Below are 21,119 nucleotides of genomic sequence, written 5' to 3' on the forward strand. Positions count from 1 at the left end.
TGTAGTGTCATACAAAAATATACAAACTATCAGGTTAGCATTTCCTGGATGTGGTTATTTTTAAGAATGGCATTTTAGGGGTTATGTGAATTGAAAATGGGATACAAAAACAAAAGCGTCCATCAATAGTTATCAATAGAAGCTATCTGCACGGATTGGCGTGATCAGTAGCGGTACGGCATGTTTGATGCACTTTCTATCACGATCTGACTCCTCAGAGTGGTCAAGATCTGTAGGTGCCTGTCAGGATGGAAAAGCTTTGGTTTTCTGTTTTGATGCCAGAGTATTTGAGTTTCTCTATTTATCACTTTTTCTTCCAGTCTATCTTTAAATTCCCAGTACATGCTTAGAATTGTTCCAGGGTGCTGAGTGCCTTGATATTCTCAGTCAATCCAAGTGTGTTGACATCGTTTGTTTGCTTTGGTATACCATCTGTAAAAAGCAGCCTAACACTCTGTTAGACTTGATGTCTACATAGGTGGACGAGAATGGGCAGAGGTGGGATTGTTAACGGCAGGGAGGATTGACGGCTGAGGTAATAGCAGCCAACGTGTCTGCTGCAGAAAGGACATACTTAGTATTTTGTTCCAGCATAGCAATTGGTTTTTCTGCCTGATAATGTCTTAAAGACATCACTGCAGTTTGGTGTGAAAAAATTTCCCCATTAAAGTACCATACGCATGGAGAGTGCTAATGATGAACACATTTCATATGGAAGAGATCAACCAAACGTGTCTGATTGACATTTAATGTTATTGCTAATATACAGTCTTGAAAATGTATTCTAAAAATAAATGTGCACAGCAAAAGAGATCTCCTGTTGCTTGCAATAGTCTGATCTGACGTCAGTGTCTTTGGAATTTTGAGAGGAACACAAGGTACTGCAATGGACTTAAAAATACTGAGTGATGGGATGGAATAAGCTTTGAAAGTAAGGCATGGAAGAGGAGGTCACGCTTTCAGTGGCTGATAGGCTTTGCCTTGAAAAGAAATGATTTGAGTGGCCTACAAAACAGGAAAATGCTGTGGAGTGCTAGAGACTGGGAACGAGACAGATAAGTACCTGTTCAAGACTTATAGGGTAGTAAGGACTACTTACAAGGATAACCACAAAGATCAGACTAAGTACACATAATGCATTTCAAGTTTTTTTTTTTTATTGCTTATTAAATAACTTTGAGGATCATTGTCATTTTATGAAAAGTTTTAATTTGACACATTTGAATTAGTGTAGTTAAAGAAAGGATATGGAGAACAAGGTGTTCTCTCCACACAAATGATGGATCCAAAGGAGGAAAAGGTTGCTACAGTTTGGTGCCAGGAGTTTCCATTTAAAACCAATGTGCAGCTTTTAGGACTCTGACTCTGGGGTTTATTCTCAAAGCCTTTGTATAATCAAAGATTCCCGGGAAAGCCATGGGGGACTCAGTGAATATGGAAGTATCCCACATATTGGTTTACCCATTGGCCGTTTGCAGTTTGGGGTAAAAATAATAGAAATAACTCAAATAACATGACCTACTAATTTCTGATTACGTATGTTATTTATATTGTTCTAAACGCTTTTAAAAATCAGTTTTCTTCCATTTAAAATGTTTGACACATATAGATTTGCAACTCAACCTTGAAAGCCTCAAAGAACAACTGTTCTGGTTTGCAGTAGTACTGTTTTAAACCAAGCATTTCTTCAGAGCTAAAACTTGTTGTATTTGGAGTTCAGACTTACCTGCAGCTCCCAAAGTATAGATAGTTGTTTGTAGTCCATTGTTCTAATATGATATAGCACATATATCTGTTACTCTTAAGCCCTTCAGCTTGAATCTGCTGCATTATTACAGCTTTTTACCTCTCAGCCGTAAAAGGTTAAAGGGCTATTGTAGTCACCCACAGACACCCAAGTTTGTGAATGCGATAACTCAAGGACAAAGTGATGTAGGAGTTTTTTGCTTTTTGAGTTTAGTCTCCTCTCCTGCTCTTTTAAAGCCTAAGCTTCCTAAATTGATTATCAATAAAGGCTTTAAAAGTAAGGAAAAAATCCTCATATACAGATTTTATGAAAACAGGATTGATTTATTGATTATTGTTTCCCCTGCTCTTCACAGTGGACCAGATCTATCACCTGGCATCTCCAGCCTCTCCTCCTAACTACATGTACAATCCCATCAAAACACTGAAGACCAACACCATTGGCACACTTAACATGCTTGGTAAGTAAACTCAGTACTCAAGGATAACTCAAGGATAGGGTTAAAAAGATTCACTAATTGCATCGCCTGTAAATCAGAATTGATGCAGCCTTTTTTTCTTTTATTTCTCCATCCGTTTAACAATAAAATATTGTAAAATATTCTTCAGTCTTCAGTTAAACCTGTATAAAAAATGTCTTTGTTGTCAAGTCAGACTGAAGAAGTAAAGGGAAAGAAATAGGATCCATTAGTCTCACTCATTAAATTGTCAGCTTTTTATCCAGCTGCTCCAGAAAAAAATGCCTGTCATATTATTTTGTCTGGGTGCTGTCAGAATATTCAAACTTAGGTTCATTACTTAAGGATATATGATTCTGCGACCTATTCGATCCTTCATGAGAAGTCTGGTGAGGCTTTTTGTGTGTGCTAACAATAGTGATTAAGCTTTCAGATGTAAAATGCATTTTGAAACTCCATCAGTGGTACAGCTCTGAGAGAACCAAATAACTTTTCCTTTTCATTTTCCTGCTGGTCAGATAATAAATACTGAGTCAGAATAGCAGGTATATCCTTAATAGTCCTGTCATTTTTGAAGGAGCCACCATGAAACATTTATATAATAGAAACCATTGTTGAACAAGTCAAGAGTCCTCTTTGTTATTGTTATGGAAATCTATTCTATTATTATTATTTTTAAAAAGGCTAAGAAACTTTGTCATCCCCAAACTCAGAAAATTAAATGATACGTGGATACCAATATAACAAAAAGGACCAATGTACTGCTCTATGAGAATGATTCCAGACACTCTCCAGTTGTATTGTCATTGTTTGAAGACAGGTTGCCTCCCACCAGATCACTTGTGCAGCCACCTCACGATCTAAAGTGGTTGCCCAGAGGTTCAGAGTGTTACCTGCTCAACCTACCATAACACTGTTTTGTTTGTGTCCTAGGCCTGGCCAAGCGTGTGGGCGCAAGACTCCTGCTGGCTTCTACCTCTGAGGTTTATGGAGGTAAGAAAGATTTCTGAAGCCGGTTTTGTTTTCCACTGCCATTGTGAGCCTTTCGCACACCTGATGTTATTTACTGCTCATTCCTATGATCCATCCTGCATCTTTCACTAAAACGCAGTTTGGGTTTCAATCACAGCAAGAGCTCAAGATTGAACAAACCTGGGTGTTAGCTTATGTGTATGTGTGCGCTGTTATATTCATTCACACACGGCAACTACAGTTAATCAGATTTTGAGAGTCATAATTGATGAAGAGGTTTAAAAAATCCAAATGATTTCTTAAAATTTGTGCTTATTGTGAGGCTGAAGTATTGTACCATGTTTACTGTGAGATTCAGAAATGGCAAATGAGAGCTTTACCCTGAATGCTAATGAAGGTATGTCATTCAGCCTGTTCTTACAGGCCTTAATTATTTATTGCAAATGTTTCATCTTATCATCTAAGTGGTAAAATGCAGCTGTATCTTCTAGGCAGACATGGACGTGTCTGTGTGTGCACTAGTGAACAAGCAATTTTTCTGTGTGGAGAAAGCTGAGCTGAAATTATGTGAAAACTGCTTGATCTGTTCCTGAAATAATTTTGTTTCAGATCCAGAGGTACACCCCCAAAATGAGGATTACTGGGGTCACGTGAACCCGATCGGTCCTCGAGCGTGCTACGATGAAGGGAAGCGTGTAGCGGAAACTATGTGTTATGCCTACATGAAGCAGGTATCCTCATCATTTAACATTTACTGTGCAATAACATTATCTATTCTTGATAATTATTATAAAATAAACCCTACAATTGTCTAAAAAACATTTAAATACAAATGAAAATCTGTACAATAATTGAATGTTTCTACTTAAACAGACACTTAATACTTTCTGGATGAGAGGACTAGAAATAACTATCCATGCAAGTGGTGAAAGGGTTTCTAAGATAAACAGGTTTCTAGCAATATATTTTTTTCATGTCTTGCTATGAGGCTGTTTTTAAGGCGATAGCTTCCCATCAGGCATGTCGACCTTGTGTTGAGACTTGTGTTTTATGATGAAAAATTCAGCAAAGCTCTTCATGATTTCAGTTATGTTAAGACAGATTGGTATTGACTTGATTGACAACAGCCTTTGATGATCAGATATGATTGACTTCTCTTGCCTTTCCTTCAGGCAGGTGTTATTTATTTATCTGCCTCGTCACCCGCGCCCCCCTCAGAGCCTCATTTTTTTTTTTTCGCACTTACTGAGAGAATTCTTGGAAACGGCTGGCTTTCAGAATCAAATGTCAGCTGTTTATGCTGCGGGACGAGAATATCGCACATAACATCTGTTGCCCGGTCATGTAATCAAAACTCATTAACATTTAAAAAGTGATGAATGTGGGTTATGCAGCAGATGAAAAGGCATGTCTTACCTGCCTGTCGCCATAAAGAAATATTAAAGGGTGCGTGTGTACAAAAATTACAGAACAGTTTTTTCCAATCAAGTTATTTGATTGGACAATATGAAATTATGCTTAAAATGTCTCTTTACTTGGTTGTTATATTAATGATCATATGCATAACTGTGTTACATTGTAATACCTGTGAGGAGAAAAAGAAGCTAAAGTGTCATCACAGATTTTCAACAGCAGGGAGTACACGTTTCTTAAATTAAGCACAGACAGCCACTTCCTTATGGGAAGTGCCTGATGTGTTTTACATAAAGACAGTACTGTGCAAGTCTTGAACTACTTCTCATTTCTTTGTTTTTTGTCAGGAAAATTGGGAAATAGTTTATTGAAACGTGCAGCCATACATGGAAATATATGGGGCAAAAACAGAGTTTTTACAGTTGTACAAACTTGGAAGTCAATATTTGGTGTGACCACATTTATTCTTTAACACACTCTCTTAGGCAGATTTTCTGATAATTTCTTTAAGTAGTCTTCAGGAATAGTTCGAATGTTCTAGAAGAATAGTTTTTTTTAAGGACATTCAACACTCTTTTTTGGATGTTGGCTGGCTTTGGTTCAGTTCTCTGCCAAAATGATCCCACACTACTTCAGTAATGTTGGAGTCTGGGTTCTGGGGAGGTCAGACTATGATTGTGCTCCACTGGCTGATTTTTCTATCCAACTATGTTTTTACTCCAGCAGCAGGGTGTTTGGGATCGTTGTGATGCTTAAAAAAACAACCCCAGCCAATCAGAAGCTTTCCAGATGATATTGGATTAAAATCCAAACTTTCCTGCGTTCATACTTCCATCAGGTGTGATAAAAACTTAAACTCCACTGGATGAATTGCAGAATGACAGAGTCTCCACCATGTTAGATACTCACTGTTGGAAGTCTAAGGAAGTGTCACTGTTGTACCTCGCTCCTCACGACCTCTGGTACATATTGACAGTGATTTGAATAAAAACCTAAAAATCTGGATTTGTCACAGAAACACAGATTTTTAGTCCAGTTCTTGTGTAATCTCAGCATTTTCTCTCAGTTATCCTTGGTGTCTTTACAGCTTTACAGATTAACTGAAGGGACAGATGCAAATTTTTCCCCAGTTTATTAGGACATGAATTTCTTTTAATCCGTTGCAGCTATATTTGGGGCGTGTCACTTCTTCTTTTGTCCTCAATTTGTCCAGTTTCATCAAATTTTTAAGGGCACACTGCACACCATGTTGAGATAAGTTTTCAGCTAATAGTTTTTTAGGAAACACCTTGTGTGGTTTAGGCAACATGCTGTTAGTAACAAAGTGGCTAAACATACAATTTGATTTTTTTCTTTGCTGAGTACTCTGTTGTGTATAGACAACACTGCTTCATGCCTTGGTTAAGGGTTAACAGATGAAATTCCTCTGAAAATGGTCAGGTGCAAGAACTGGACTGAAATTGAGTGAAAAAGCAGCCAGTGTCCAAAGAAAAACTTTGCAAAACCTCAAGACCAATTAAAAAAAAAAAAATGAAACAAAACTCTGACTTCCTGGAAGCAAAATATAAAGAAATGAGGTGTGACTCAAGACTTTTGCACAGTACTGTATACTACTGTACAGCCTGTAGTGGAGCACAACTTCCTGTTTCTTCATTAGTATCTGAAATCATGCTGAAAAGTTGGAGACTGTTAGAAATGATGGAGTGCAATATGTCCTCCTCCCCAATATTATCAGATTTATGCTTCAACATATGAAAGTGAATAAAATTATTCAGCTGGAGCTTCACTTGAAATATTTTTGAAGGTAGAAACCTGCCAGTTTTGTATGACTGGCTAAGCAGTGTGTACAACCTGTAGAAAATGTTCAGCATGAAATATGAATGAAACATGAGGAGTGGGGGATTAAAAGGTTCTGGAAATGGACCTTTTAAACATGGAAAACTGTGCCGAATTTAGATTTGGCGGGTTTCCTGTTTAGCATCATGTTGTCATGCACCTCAGGCTCTTTTCAGTGCGTCTGATTTTTTTTTTTTTTTTTTAATATTTTTTATGTTCACTCTAAAAATGTAGCTATGTCCCCTGAAGCTGGGTCTCCTGTGGTGTGTAAAAATGGCAATCCCTTAATCAAATTTTCTTTTTTCATGAAGTGGGCAAATTTGCATGGAGTCTCATCTGGATCAGTCCAGGTTGAGAGAGAAAATTATGTTGGTGTGCCGAAAATAGTCTCCAGGCTCACTGGCACTCAGCACAGTTCTGTGAATTTTCTTACTCTGACACCTCAGGGGGCCAAACAAAACTCTGCATTAACAGCTTGACACTGGGCTTGAACCGCCTTTAGGTTTGAACACTCTGACCTTTTCAAGTGTCTTTGATTTAGCTTGGAGATCCAGCTCTTAACACCAGTCATGATCCATTACTAAATGTAGGTCAGTTTGAAACCCAAGTTGATGTTTTCTTTCATCTGCAGAGATTAGGCAAATTAAAATCAGGTGTTTTTCATTTTTATAGGCCCCATTCCCAGAACTTTTTGATCACACTCTTTTATTTATATAGAAGAGGGTGATTATATAGATGTATATGTATATAGTTGTAGCTTACATGCATACCAATGCTTACATTAAGACTTTTGTGTTCACTGGTTAAGTGATCTTTCAATATTTGCAGTTATGCAGTCACAGTGTGTCTAAGACCGCATTAGCTTAATGCTAATTTGCAGGTTTTTCAACGTCAGAGTTTAGAGGTTCCAGGTATTTTGTCTGAACTTGTCAGTCTTCTTCGTCTGTACACTGGAGTCATTTTTCACTCTGTTTAATGGTGGAACAGCCTCATCCTGGCACTAATGATTTATCCTACGGGGCAAGTATTCAGTGTTTCATCTGCAATTCGGCACGTATTGGTACATATTTATAAATCTCTAATTATTATGTTTTTAAAATTGCATCCTGTGCTTTGATTCATATTTATTTATTCATATTTATTTATTCATATTTATTTTTTTCTTCTTTTTATCCAAGAAGTTATATTATGGGTGGTGTTCCTAAAGGTATCCCACAGGTAATGTAGCTGCAAGTAATTTAAATTTAGTCAGTCTGGCTCATGATCAGAACATAGAATCACAGATATCCAGGGCTACCGTTTCTTAAAAATGGCATATTCCTGAGAGTCCTGTCAACTCTGTTCATGGTTCTTATTTATTGTCTATTGTCGTAAGTGTACTAATTTCCTCTTAGACTGTTTTCACCAACATCTTCGGTGAGGTGCATGGACTGAGAGTAGTGGAGGAAAAGTAACCCTGCTGAGTGTGTAGAAGTTTACCATTATTTACGGGACGGGGTTACATGAGCACACACGCACAGCCCTTTCGAGACCTCTTCATCATGTTGTCCTCATTGTGTCCTTGATCCTCACCACACTGAATATATTTGCAGGATGTGCCTGTTGAATTTCATGTTCCACATTTTCAAGAGAGCAATTTCCATAATTTTCATGTTTTTATTCATATTACACGACCAAAGACGATTCCACGTAGCATCTGAAGTAGTTTGTGGTGGTGCATGAGAGTGACTTAAGAAGGTCCATGGATTTAAAATAAGGAAGAACTTTCTCACTCTGGGATCAAGCAGAGTATCTATCCTCTACTTGGCCTCGATTATTTACTGATTTTTGACAAGTGGAGGTGATTATGTATGTGAGGATTGAGTATTGAGATCCTTAAAAAGTATTCAGACACCTCAGAGTTAACAAGTTCTCGGTTCTCCTTTGCTTACAGGAGGGTGTAGAGGTGAGAGTGGCAAGAATCTTCAACACGTTCGGCTCCCGTATGCACATGAACGACGGACGGGTTGTCAGTAACTTCATCCTTCAGGCTCTTCAAGGAGAACCTCTCACTGTATGCATTTTAAGTTTTTTACTTGCTCGGCTTTCACCTCATTTGTATGTGCTGCAAGTATCGAGGCACATCGGGATCATTTTAAAGCACATTGGATTAGTCCCACATGGAAGATGGTTTAATATTCATATTACATATAATTTTCTTTAACTGAAAATTAAAGGATGGGGTTTTATTATTTCAAATCTAGATCCTGACCTATTTAACATAATTTCTTTGACATCGTAAAAGTGGTTTAAAAGCATTACATTGAAAACAAATATGGATGCAGTAGAGAGAAATGTAAGGAATGGGAGCAGGGGAATAACATGCATCCAGAGGTCCAAAGGGGACTCTGCTTCTGAGGGTATTTACACAGGGTAACACATGCTAGCCTTGGCCTTGACTTTGACATTTTACAATGTCAGCTTGCTCATCACTCAAGGATAGCCTGTTTATTTTATTTCTTCTTCTAGGTTTACGGTACCGGCTCCCAGACAAGAGCCTTTCAGTATGTAAGGTAAGTTTACTAAATTAAACCCATTATATTCATCCCTGAAATGCACAATTTTTCTCATCGATCTCCATTGTCTCATTATCTTAAACAACTCTTAAGCCACACCCCCTTTTATTTTTATTTTCGCTCCAAAGAGCCAAACTTTCCTTCCATTTTTTGAAGTAATCTTGAGCAATAACTCTCAAGGCTTTCTGAAGATCATACAAAGTTTTTTTTTTTAGACATTTGTTGCTTTTTCACTTGTTTTCAGTCCAGTTCTTGTATTTTCAGCTTTATTTAGTAAGACGCTCAGCACTGACCTATGAATCAATCATGTATAACAAGGCACCTGATTCAAAGGATGATCCTGTGTCTTAGCAGAAAAATAATTTTAAATTGCATATTGAAGCACTTTGTTATGGTCACATAATTTGCATTTCTTTAGTTGAGTCTACGAAAAATAATAATAAAGATAACATAGTTTGACATTCATAAAATAGTATTTTTACAAGAGCTTTTAGCTGAAAACTTATTCAGTTTCCTCAAATATATTACGAATACACTGCTTGTCGAAATATGTCAAGTGGCAGGCCTAAAGTAAACTATCTACAACAAACGAACAGTATCTGAAAGTCAAGTTTTTAAGAGACCAGAAAAAGTCTAGCAGAGGCCTGACACACGATCGTTGCCACTGTAAATCTTGTGTATGTTTGGAAGAGGTCAACAGTGAGTGTGTACAGCCATCTGTAAAACACAGTGGAGACTCATTTCAGCCAGTGGTGTTTGAAGTCTGAGAAGTACAGTCAGATTTTGAGACACCATTCATACCACCTAAAAAGCTGCTGATTGGCAACACCTTCATTTTTCAGCATGACTCGAAACACACTGATAATGCAGTAAAAGCATTTTCAGACGAAAACCCCGTTTTCAAATCTCGCCAGGGTAGCCCAAGGCTGTCAGTCGTGGATTAGCCTCCCCAAAGATCCAACCTCAACATTATTGAAGCGGAGAACAGAGCAAAAGGCAGCCAACATTCAAAGAAGAGCTTTGAATGTCCTTGAAGCTGCCTGGAGAACTATTCCTGAAGACTACATAAAGAAATTAAAGAAAGCCATCAAAGAGAGTTTAGACTATGTTAAATTAATTAGTTAATACCAAATATTATGACTTGTTAGTAATGTAAAAACCCTGTTTTGTTTTTTTTGTTTTTTTACCTTATCTACTCTATTTCCATTTATATTTGGTTATTCTTTACTGAACATTTCTTTATAAATGAAATGAGGTGTGGCTCAAGACTTTTGCACAGTATTGTGTGTCACCTGTTTCAAATACTATAACAAAAAAATACGAATAATGACAAATAACTTTTAATATGAAATATTAAGCAGTCTCTGTACACACACATATGCCAATGTAAACCAGAGTGAGGCTTTTGTTCATGGTGGCATTAAACTGTATGAAAGATATGTTTGTGGGTAGAGTTTTACACTTTTGTAGATTTTAATATAAAGTAAAGAAGCGTGGTGTAAGTTCAAAGAGTATTTACTGGTTTCATTTCGTCAGACTGAGCAACAGGGATCAGAGGCACAGAGCATTTGAAGCTCTCGTATCTGATCGTAGCATTTACCTGATGCCCTGTATGACTTTCGTGTTGTGTAAACAGTCTTTGGGTAGCTTTTCTTGAAGTTGACCCTCCAGAAAAAAATGTATTTCATAACTAACACCTAAAGCTAATCAGATCTAAACTTTCACACCAAGCAATTAAAGATGCACACTGGAGAATTTCATGATTTCAGTTCTAAAATGTTTTATTAAAAGTTTTTACAGAATTTACAAACAGCATTCATTCATGCATTCAATTTTGCATTGAAGTTTCTTTGTGAGCGATCAAAAGGAAAACAAATAGTTGGATTTCTAAGTGAAAGTAAATCCTTGGAAATTAACAGCAAATGTACCATAAAGTGTTTATGTAAACGGTAACTGTGTCAATAAATAAAGTAATATGATGAGAAAAGGAATGAACTCAAGTTTTAGATTTTTCAAAGGAAGAAACATTGGGTGAAAAGCCGTAATAAATATGGTTGAAGTTATAAAGAAAATTTGCAGAATTATTTATAAATAATGTAATAAATAATGAACAATTTGGGGAGCAGCACTAAAAGATTCATTGGTGTGAAGAAGTTCACATCAAGTTTCTGCCGGCGCAGGTCTAGGACTCCTCTTTGGCTGTTGGTATGAATTGTGCCTCAGTTCGGGAAGTGGACAAATAAACTTTGTGTATCTCGTTAGAATAAGTTGAGATCTGGGGTGAGGTTCAAACATGCTGCTTTGTCTATTTCATCGTAGATTTTCTTAACTGCTTATCCAGCTCAGCTGTTTAAGAGGCAGGGTACATCCTGAATACGGCCATCACACAGCTGCTCCATCAGAGTTAATTAAATATAACATAATATTAAATGTAATAGAAACAAAAATCACAATTAAGTTCCCTTAACTGTCCCTGTGTTTATTTTTGATATCAGATTGTTAACCTGCTAAATTCTAAATTAACTTTTCCAGAGTTGGACAGTCTTATCTCTGTGTGTGTGTGTGTGTGTGTGTGTGTGTGTGTGTGTGTGTGTGTGTGTGTGTGTGTGTGTGTGTGTGTGTGTGTTAGGGAGAGTGAGAGTGAAACAAGTGTCAGTCAGGGTATGCTGATACACTTGCATAGATGCCACGTGGCGTATACACGGTGTTCTGATTAAAGAAATCTGTGCATGTTCATAAAGTGTCCTTCATATTAAAAATAGAGCGTGCTCCTGTCTGTGTTTTCCAGTGATCTGGTGAATGGCCTTGTCTTGCTGATGAACAGCAACATCAGCAGTCCAGTCAATCTGGTGAGTTCATAATATGTGGCTGCGTTTCATAAATTGAAAGGCAAATTGATTCTGTGTGTCTGACACTTGCTGACTCTGATGTAATGGATTAATTTGTTTTTCAGGGAAACCCAGAAGAGCACACTATATTGGAGTTTGCTCGCCTCATTAAAAGTCTTGTTGGTAAGTCTTGTGCGGCCTGTACCAGCTCATGCCTCGTCATCGTTTTATCCTGGTGGTATAAGGTCGCCCTCACAGGGAGGAAGTCGGCAGGACATTTAAAAGCAGGATCACTTTCTTGTTTGGAGCAAATCACAGCTAACCATAAATGCAACCAAAATAGCGTCAGCTGCAATGGGGATGTCAGCGGGCCTCAGCATGAAGTATGCTAATGAGAACATGCCTGAGGCAGAGAACCATGAAAGATTGCTCGGTCATAACCAGAATCCAAGAATGTGATAAGTTGATGGATGTAAGGTGTATTCCAGTGGATTGGTGACAGGTGAAGGTTCACAAGCTTTAAATGGGCTGCAAAAAGTGACCTCATGTGACAAAATAACCAAAAGAAGTGACAATATGTCAGATGATACAGTGTTGTGTATATCATGTGTTGATCAGTGTTACTCAGTGTTCATCTGGACGTAGCGTTTTTCAGTGGGAGAAACATTCAGTGTTACTTATTTGTGGTAGTAGAGGCTCCAGTCTGCAGAGCAGTTCTAAGACAACGATAAGTCATGAGAGTTATACCTGCTGATTTCTTTTCTTTTTTTAAACGTGTGTATACGTGCAAGGAAGGTTTGTTTAAAAGTGTGTCTTGGGAAGTCTGGCAGCATCTTATGCCCACAGAGTGTATGATAAAAGATGAACCTTTGGGGTCTGAATAGTGAGGTGGAAGTGCCCTAAACCTGCACTCTTTCCTGTGACCAACAGGGGGCATTTCCTTTGTTGGCACCAAAAAAATCTATCTATATGTTGAAAATAGATATATTAAAAAAATGTGAAAAGGAGTGTTGATGTCTGCTTTATTACCTCAGTAAACTGTTTATGGATTTTAAATTAAATTTTGTAAATTGTGGTGCCCAGCAGAGTGAAAAAGACGCTTGTGTTATCGAGTTCTCACATAGGAGGAGGGATGACTCCTTAAGTACACACTTTAAATTTAAATCTAAGTCCTGCACTGCAGAAACACCAAGAAGGAGGTGTTTCATTGTTTTGCAGTGGTAAACAAATAAGTCTAGAAGTTTCATTTTAGTTTTTTGATGATATTGGAAAAGTGTAAACTCAGTTGCAGCCACCAAATCTCTGAGTGATGGAAAAACAGACCACAGTGTGAAATGTTTGTCATCATGTGAAACACACTCTGTATTGAATGAATAGTTGTGATTGGTCCAGCACTATCAAAACCAGGCGTAACCTCGGGGGTGTCAAGGGTTATTTAAGGTGGAATTTCTTTTTTTGTCTTTGTGGTCTCTGCAAAGAGATGCATGTTTGTTTGTTTGGTTGGTATGTTTTACTGGTATAGTGTCTTACATTACCAGTCACTATAGTGTGACATCATATTGCAGTCTCTGACTTACTTTCATAGTAAACAGCCAGGGCCAAACCTGGCACTGAATGTAGTTCCCTAAAAGTAAAACAGTCCCTTCAGTTGGCTCTGTGAAGAATAATAACATCCTCCTCCCTGCTGTCCTTTAAAACACTACCATGTACACACACGCAGTGAGCCAAAGCCAGATCCAGTTTCTTCCTGAGGCCCAGGATGACCCACAGAGGAGAAGACCCGACATCCGCAAAGCCAAGATGATGCTTGGCTGGGAACCGGTGGTACGTGTGACGCACGCCGAGATTATTCTGAGATATTTGTAGTGCACACATGCTGTCTTCCACCATCAGTATACTTGATGTCCTGAAGTTTTTAATAGTGACTGAGCTGAGTGTTAAAAATGTTACACAATTTAAAGTTTATTTACACATGAGACTGTTATACATAGACTTGCGATTAAGTGTAAAAGAAACTCTTTGCAGTCCTGTGAAAACAAAGTACTGTGTCGATAGGAATTAGCAGGGTAAATACCAGCTGGATGCTGCTAATCTTTATAAAAGCAGAAGTTTGGGGAGTTATGCCACGGGGAAAAAATCAGTGATGAGCTTAGCCAAGCAGCTATTCCTCCCATCAGTTTGGCACATTTCAGACTCTAGAGTTAACAGGTCTCAGTTAGCATGTTCAGTTCAATTCAGTTTTATTTATATATCGCCAAAACACAACAACAGCTACCTCCAGGTGTTTGATATTGTAAGGTAAAGACCCACAATAATACATAAAAATCAGAGAAAACCCCCTATGAGCACATACCTAGGTAACAATGGGAAGGAAAAACTCTTTAACGGGAAGAAACCTCCAGCAGAATTGGGCTCAGGGAGAGGCGGCCATCTGTCGCAACCGGTTGGGGGTGAAGGGAGGGAATATTAAAGTTAAAGGCAGCACAGTTTGAAACAGGAAAAAAAGAGCTTATAGATGATAGCTACATTCAATATCATCCAGTATCAATCTCACTGTTACCTCTTTAACCTCCTGAGGGAAAAATAAATGAATTCATCCAAAACATCAAAGGCCAGTCACACCGTGACTTCATAATATTTACAATTATTCCTATGAATTCAACACCTTAACTCGGAAAGAGAAGTGCAGGCTGTGAATATATATGACAGGGGGCTGTATTAGCCGGACTGTCAGTGATGTGAGATGCTAAATGATCGGTTAAGGGAAGGTATTCGACTCCGAGGTGTCGAATACCTCCTGTTCCTCCTGGTAGTATGTCAGCGTTTGATGTGTTGTCTTGTGTTGACAGGTGCCCCTGGAGGAAGGCTTAAACAAAACAATTCAGTACTTCAGCAGAGAGCTGGAGCACCAGGCTAACAACCAGTACATCCCCAAACCTAAAGCTGCCCGCATGAAGAAAGGAAGACCCAGACACAACTGAGCCTTACTGTTCCACCTCAACACAAAGATCTTAAGACTCCTTAAAGTGCAGCTTTGTGAAATACACTGATTGCTGCACTCTGGGAAATGGAGTCTTTTTTTTTTTTGACAAGCAGAGACATCCTACTCTTAAAACGTATTTTACAGACTGTTGGCCTGCACTGGACCTACGATTTTAGTGTCAGTAAGGCCGCCTTACTGCAGCTTGTGTGACAGACGAGCCAGAATCAGAGGCAACAAACTGAAGGCAAGAAACTTGCCTCAATCTACTTTCTTTTGTGAATTTATGCTTTTGCTATTTAAATCGCCGACATGAGAATTCTGCAAATAGCTTGCACTGTGCATCTGTGCTTTGTGTTTACTTTGTGTTTTGTCTGTAGAAACAAGCTGTCTGAATTTGGTTTTTTTCACTGGATGTTTTGTCCTTCGATCAGTGGCGTGCCGGCACCCTGTTGGCTGTCCATGCAGCGCACCGCAGGGCTGGGATAAACCTAGAAAGACTGTTACAGATTTGCTTTTCACAACATCTTCCGTGTTTGTTGATTAATTATTTCGGGTGAAGATGCTATTTTAATAAAATATTTCCAATACTTTGCGTTTGATGTTGATGGTTAAAGACACTCACCTACTGTTGAGTCAGATTTAAGAAAAAAAACATGGCAGAGCCAAAGAAGTACAGAGCTACGTCTTTATTTACAGGTAAAGGCAGAGAGGAAACCAGCTGTAGTTGTCGGGCAGGTGGATGTCTATGAATAAAAATTATTTTAGAATTAGTATGTAGAAAGAGAGAAAATTATCATGAGAAATATATAAAGAAGGGGGTCAAAGGATGATTTTCAAGGGGCTACACTACACAAAAGACAGAATACCTGTGAAGTACTTGAACAGGTGTGAGACTAAAGAGATAGAAGGCGACTAACTGAAAGATCCAAAACCTTTGGTGCTTGTATTCTCAATGCAGTGAGTGCATAAATCTGCTCATAATGCAAATGATTCCTTTTAGTACACCTAATTTAAAGTTGGAGTGAGGGTATGTCTCCTGGGAATGAATGCTGCTTAATGTACCACACTCTGATGGGACTGATATGCACCCAGATGTGTGCGTGTCTGTGGTTAATAGTAGTCGTAGTTAACATTAGCGCCGTGTCTGTAAGAAGAAGGATCTCGCGGGGCAATGGGAGCGTTTTCATCATAGTGGTGCTGACGGCCGGGGTCGTTGGCACGCGCGTGGTCCCTCCAGTACGCCATGTCGGCCTCCAGCCTCTGGTGAGACAAAAACACCACGGATGTCACTTGTTAATAAACTCAATAGAAGTCTGAAGCCAGCAGACGCACAGGGTGCTGATAAGATGACCACCAAGACTGTCAGCAGGCATAGCTGTGGCAAACAGACCTGCATGAAAGGCAAACGCTGAAAAGGCCGATGCTATGACAGCTTTGGCCTTTTAAAGGAAGCAACAGCAAATGGCATTAGCACAAGGTGTCAACATGGCGCTGTTGGAGAAATACTGCTGTAGCGGGGTGAAACACATGCTGTCAGAAATGGCAGCGGGGAGCTACTTTGTGCACTCGGCTCTCCTTTTTCTGCGTTCCCTTCGCTCCTTAGGGTCCCCGGTGAGTTCTACACGAGAGCCGCTGACCTGGAAGAAAGCTGAATCTGGCGCTGTAAGTGGGTTTCTGCTTGTGCGTGAGAGAGAGGAAATTCATGTTGTCGCGTGTTCAGCCCTGCACCTGTACTTATCTGTTCATGATTTGGCCTTTTGAGGAATGTTTCAAGCATCGTTCAGCCATCAGACCAGTGTTTAACCGAAAATGTTTGTCTTAAAAACAAATGAGATGAATGAAAGGTCTCAACTTTTTGTACTCTCTGTGTATGTGTTTGTGTTACTCTCATACAGTTATTTTTAAGTGTTCCTCTTGGTTTTACTCGCCTAATCCGACATTACTGAATAGTTGTAATGGTATTTTACTATAACATAAAGTTAGTCTTAAAGTTGACCTCTCTCAGAAGAAACATAACTCACCTGCTCATCATATCCCATGTACATAAACTGCATGATCCACTGCTGTACGTCCGGTCTGCTGCGATCCCAAAGGTTCCTCTTGGTTCTGCTCAGTTTTGCCAGGAACTCTTTGGCTTTGGAAGAAGGAACTGCAACTGAGGACCGTGATGCTGCAGTACCAGTTCCTGCCACTGGATGGAGGCACAACAGGGGGTGGGGGGTAAGAAAGGCATGGTATTTTGAAAAATACTTAATGTTGTTGAGTTTTCTATCAGCCGCACAAAGACAATGTTAGGTACGTGTTTAAGGATGTTACCATCTCGCTTCAAGATCTTGTGTAAGTGGCCGTCGCTGGATACTGTAAAGGAGAGTCAACAGAGACATAATGAGCTGCAGTACAAATGCTTTTCTTCGTGGCAGGTATGTTAGACTGGTGATAAATAATAAAAACAACTAACTCAGATATAATTAATCTTTAAAACAGCCACACATTTTAACCAGTCAGCTTAAGGTGTCTGTTTCTTTCTGATGCCATCTTCACAAAATTATAAATACTATTCATTTATACACACTCACTGGATGATTTGTTAGCTACACCAAACTTTGCCTTCATAACAGCCTTCATTCTTAATGACACAGATTCAAAAACATTCCTAATTTTTTGACATGACCGAATGACACAGTTGCTGCAAATTTGCCAGCTACATAGCCATGATCCCGCTCCACCACATCCCAAAGATTCTCTATTAAATTGAGATCTGGTGAGTGTAGAGACCATTTGAGTGCAGTGAACTCAAACATACAGAAGAGCATGGTTATTTTAAGTGGTTACTTGTTGCTGTTGCTTTCCTAGCAGCTTGAAGCAGTCTGGCCATTCTCTGGCTGCTGACCTCAACGAGACATTTTCATGCAGAGAACTGCTGGTAACTAGATAATGTATCTTTTCTTTGTTCATTCTCTGTAAATCGTACAGATGCCGATCAGCAGTAACACTTAGACCAGACTATCAGTCACTAACAACTGCTCTGCATTCAAAGTCACTCACATCACTTTCTTCCTCATTGTGATGCACAGTTTGAACTTCAGCAGATCGTCTTGACCGCATCTACTTGTCTAAATATACTGAGTTGCTGCAATGTGATTGGCTGATTAGATATTTGAGTTAGCAAGCAGTTGAACATGCGAGCCTGACAAAGTGGCTGGTGAGCATCTGTCCGCATTTCTTTATGTTGTTTGCAGTGCAGCAGTTTTTCTGGTTGGCATCAGTAGTTTTACACCCTTCACTTGTGCTTACTCAGCCGGCAAGTTGCCAACTCGCATCCAAAGAAAGCAGCTTCTGGCAAATTTGCATGTAAATAAATGTGCTGCGGTCACTTCCTAGATCTCTTCTGGCACACTGTTGACCCAATGTTTGGAGCACTCGTGTCCAAGAGTTCACCAAACCAATCTAGTCAGATGACGTTTTACTGCACTGTATTGAGCCCCGTGCATTTGGGTGATGTTTCTGTAACTTAGTCTTTTGTTTGTTTCGGAACATTTAAACAGAAGACTGAGCTCAACACCGGAAGATGCACAGAAATACAGCCGTACAGGCATTTCAGTGGCATAATTCGAGATAAAGTTGGAGAGAAGTAGATTTATTCAGAATGTTCTCAGTACTGCAGCAGCTTGGCCTTCATAATGTACTATTAGTCATTATTTCCACAGCTCTGCAGTGGTGTAATTATTCTTTTTTCTAACCATCATCATTAGAAATGTGTCCACTTCCTGACATCTTTAATAGTGCATCAATCTGCTGACGTTCAAGGTCCCTAGATGATTTATCCTACTGGCTCATTTACTGACCTACTCTGTAGTTCCAGCAACTAATCAAATGATCAAAATCCAGCTTTGGTTGTTTGAGTACCTACAAGAGTCCTGACAGCAACTTCATCCTTGGTTTAACCTTTTTGCCTTGCAGATGTTATCATGCTAACATGATAAACTGTGATTCATTCTCAGAGAGGAATGGGCAAACTGCTTCAACTTGGTAGGAATATAATGGTAACTAAAATAACCAATTACAACAAAGGCATGACTGAGAGCGTCTCTGAATGCTGTTGAACCTTGAAGCAGATGGTGTACAGCAGTAAAAGCTTACTTCAAATACCACTCCTGTCAGCTAAGAACAGGAAACTGAGGCTACAGTTTGTACAGGCTCATCAAGACTAGACAGTGGAAGACTGAAAAAATGTTTCCTGGTCTCACGAGTCTCTATTTCTGCAGTGACAATGGGGTGGTCTGATTAAAATATGCCTTGCTGACAATGTCCATGTGTGTGACCACAGTTTACCATCTTATGATGGCTATGGAATAACACACAAATCATCTCGAACTGGTTTCTTGAACATGGCAATGAGTTCACTGTACTCAAATGACCTCCACAGTCACCAGACCTTAATCCAACAGAGCACCTTTGGGGTGTGCCGGAACAGGCGATTCCTGTCATGGATGCACACCTGACAAATCTGCAGCAACCGTGTGATCTGTGAATGAAGTGTATTTTAGCATGAAAAAATTAGCATTGCACTGTACCTAGCAACCTCACAGAGCTGCTTGCATGAGCCTCTGTAAGCAAAGCTATCTGTTGAATACGTTGATCAGTTTTTAAAGTCTGATTGTGCGATACCAGGGCATGGTGGCTGTACAGCAGGATGCTAAAACCCATCAGTCCTAAAACTATGCGTGATGCATGTCCGGAAACATCGTTTGCTGTAGAAACCACATGGTTTGCAGGCTGGTGCTTCAGACCATGAAGTTTGAGGAAAACCATAAATAAGCAGAAGCACATTCCCTTTTTTTCAGAATGACTTTAATAGTGTTTTCCTCAGCTATTTACCTTCACATTACTGTTTCATATCATAGTTAGGGCCATTTAAGTGTTGGATATCTTGTTAGATCACTGCGTATTAGTTAACTTTGTCTTATTCTTCAGACTTAAACAAACTTTAATTTTAGAAGAGATCCTTTTCAGATTCAAAGATGCAGGGATTGTTTCACTCTTGTTTTATTTAAAGAAAAGCTCTTTATGAGGCATGTGTTTGTAGGCTTTTCAACAGAAGATTATTGAAGCAGATGTGAAGCACATGTGAGTTTGCTCAGATGGATTTTTCATTTAAAGTGACTTTAAATCCTGTCTATGTGGAACCTTCTTACAAAATAGAATGAACTGAAAACAAAGACGACTTTGCAGGTTTCTAAAATGCATTTCAGAAGGGATCAATTGCACTTTAAGTTTGTGGAATATAGTAAAATGATCCTTTTTTTCTTAACAAATGTAAAGAAATGCATCTTTTTAACTAGTGCCAGTGCAGTTAAAAAGAAAAAAAAGCAGCTGCAGAAATAAGACCTAATGGTATTGGAAACACTCGAGTCAGTAAAAGATGTAAACTTAGAAGAAGCCAAAGAAAAACAAAAGATTTTGCTTACCTCTAAGAGCTAATAATGTCAGCAGTACAGCCAACCCCATTACCCTCAAATAGAAATGCTGGGATGCCATGTTGTACCCACTCACTCTTTCCAGATCTCCTTAAAGGCAGCAACTGTGCAAAAGCATTTGCACAACCATAAGAATGGGCGGAAACCCCGACTTTCCAAGTGGAAACTGGCCTGTGGAATGGTTTCACCTCCTTGCCTTCAGAAACACGACTGCACCTGGGAGGGTTTTTTTCTCCCCCTTAAGTGAATTTTCATGTGTGTACCAGATACTTTTCCATCTCAGTGTGTGAGCAGCGGGGTTTGTGGGAATGCAGTTTGTCATGTGGGTTTATTCTGTGGAAAAAAACATTCCAGATTTTGAGCCTTTGCAAAGTGAAGTTGGTTAACTTCAGCTGCACCAATATGTTTTTATTTAACAAGAAATGTTGCTACACTTTCTAAAGGGATTCAAACTGTGCAGCTTTAAATCTTTCTGCATTTTTAATGCATATTTCTAGCAGCAATTTCCCTTCAAAAATGCACTAAAATACCTGAGCAGGAACCCAGAAAGTGGAGAGAGCTGCTTGAGTTTTATTTCGGCAACAAGTCTGTGACCAGCAGTGAGAATCTCTTTGCTCTTGTGTAAACCTTCTAATCTTTTGCAACTACCTGAAGGACAGAGTGACGCTGTGAGTCTCAAGAATGTATAAAAAGCAACATTCAGGTGAAGAGAAGGTGAAATGACTGAGTGGCTGCAGCTTGAATTATCTTCCCTCTTCCATATTTTAAATTCACCAGCTGAAAGTGGAGACTTTCAATACAGCCACATTACATCTAATCAGTTTACACATATACTGGCACCTTTCAGCCAA

The 21,119-nt window shown here is 39.1% G+C and overlaps 2 protein-coding genes across 2 annotated transcripts in view; one reads left to right on the plus strand and one right to left on the minus strand.

Moving 5' to 3' along the window:
• uxs1 (UDP-glucuronate decarboxylase 1) overlaps window positions 1–15,378 on the plus strand; it is a 34,747-nt gene extending 19,369 nt beyond the window's left edge. The window contains exons 7-15 of the mRNA XM_085248915.1: window positions 2,103–2,207; window positions 3,138–3,197; window positions 3,786–3,907; window positions 8,359–8,478; window positions 8,934–8,977; window positions 11,769–11,829; window positions 11,934–11,991; window positions 13,529–13,632; window positions 14,658–15,378. Of these exons, the coding sequence (XP_085105041.1) occupies window positions 2,103–2,207; window positions 3,138–3,197; window positions 3,786–3,907; window positions 8,359–8,478; window positions 8,934–8,977; window positions 11,769–11,829; window positions 11,934–11,991; window positions 13,529–13,632; window positions 14,658–14,789 (806 nt within the window). The 3' untranslated portion in view covers window positions 14,790–15,378. The remainder of the gene's footprint in view (window positions 1–2,102; window positions 2,208–3,137; window positions 3,198–3,785; window positions 3,908–8,358; window positions 8,479–8,933; window positions 8,978–11,768; window positions 11,830–11,933; window positions 11,992–13,528; window positions 13,633–14,657) is intronic.
• Window positions 15,379–15,462: 84 nt separating this feature from the next.
• ecrg4a (ECRG4 augurin precursor a) lies at window positions 15,463–20,517 on the minus strand. The gene is made up of 4 exons (XM_085248916.1): window positions 20,260–20,517; window positions 17,108–17,149; window positions 16,813–16,982; window positions 15,463–16,051 (listed from the first exon to the last, which is right to left on the minus strand). The coding sequence occupies exons 1-4, from the start codon at window positions 20,327–20,329 to the stop codon at window positions 15,902–15,904; spliced, it is 432 nt and encodes a 143-aa protein (XP_085105042.1). The 5' UTR covers window positions 20,330–20,517; the 3' UTR covers window positions 15,463–15,901.
• Window positions 20,518–21,119: the final 602 nt, after the last annotated feature.

Source organism: Mchenga conophoros, linkage group LG16 (genome assembly GCF_057382185.1).
Source record: "Mchenga conophoros isolate Kocher_MC1m ecotype Shallow Benthic linkage group LG16, M_conophoros_male_GT1.1, whole genome shotgun sequence".
In the NCBI taxonomy this organism is placed as follows: Eukaryota; Metazoa; Chordata; class Actinopteri; order Cichliformes; family Cichlidae; genus Mchenga; species Mchenga conophoros.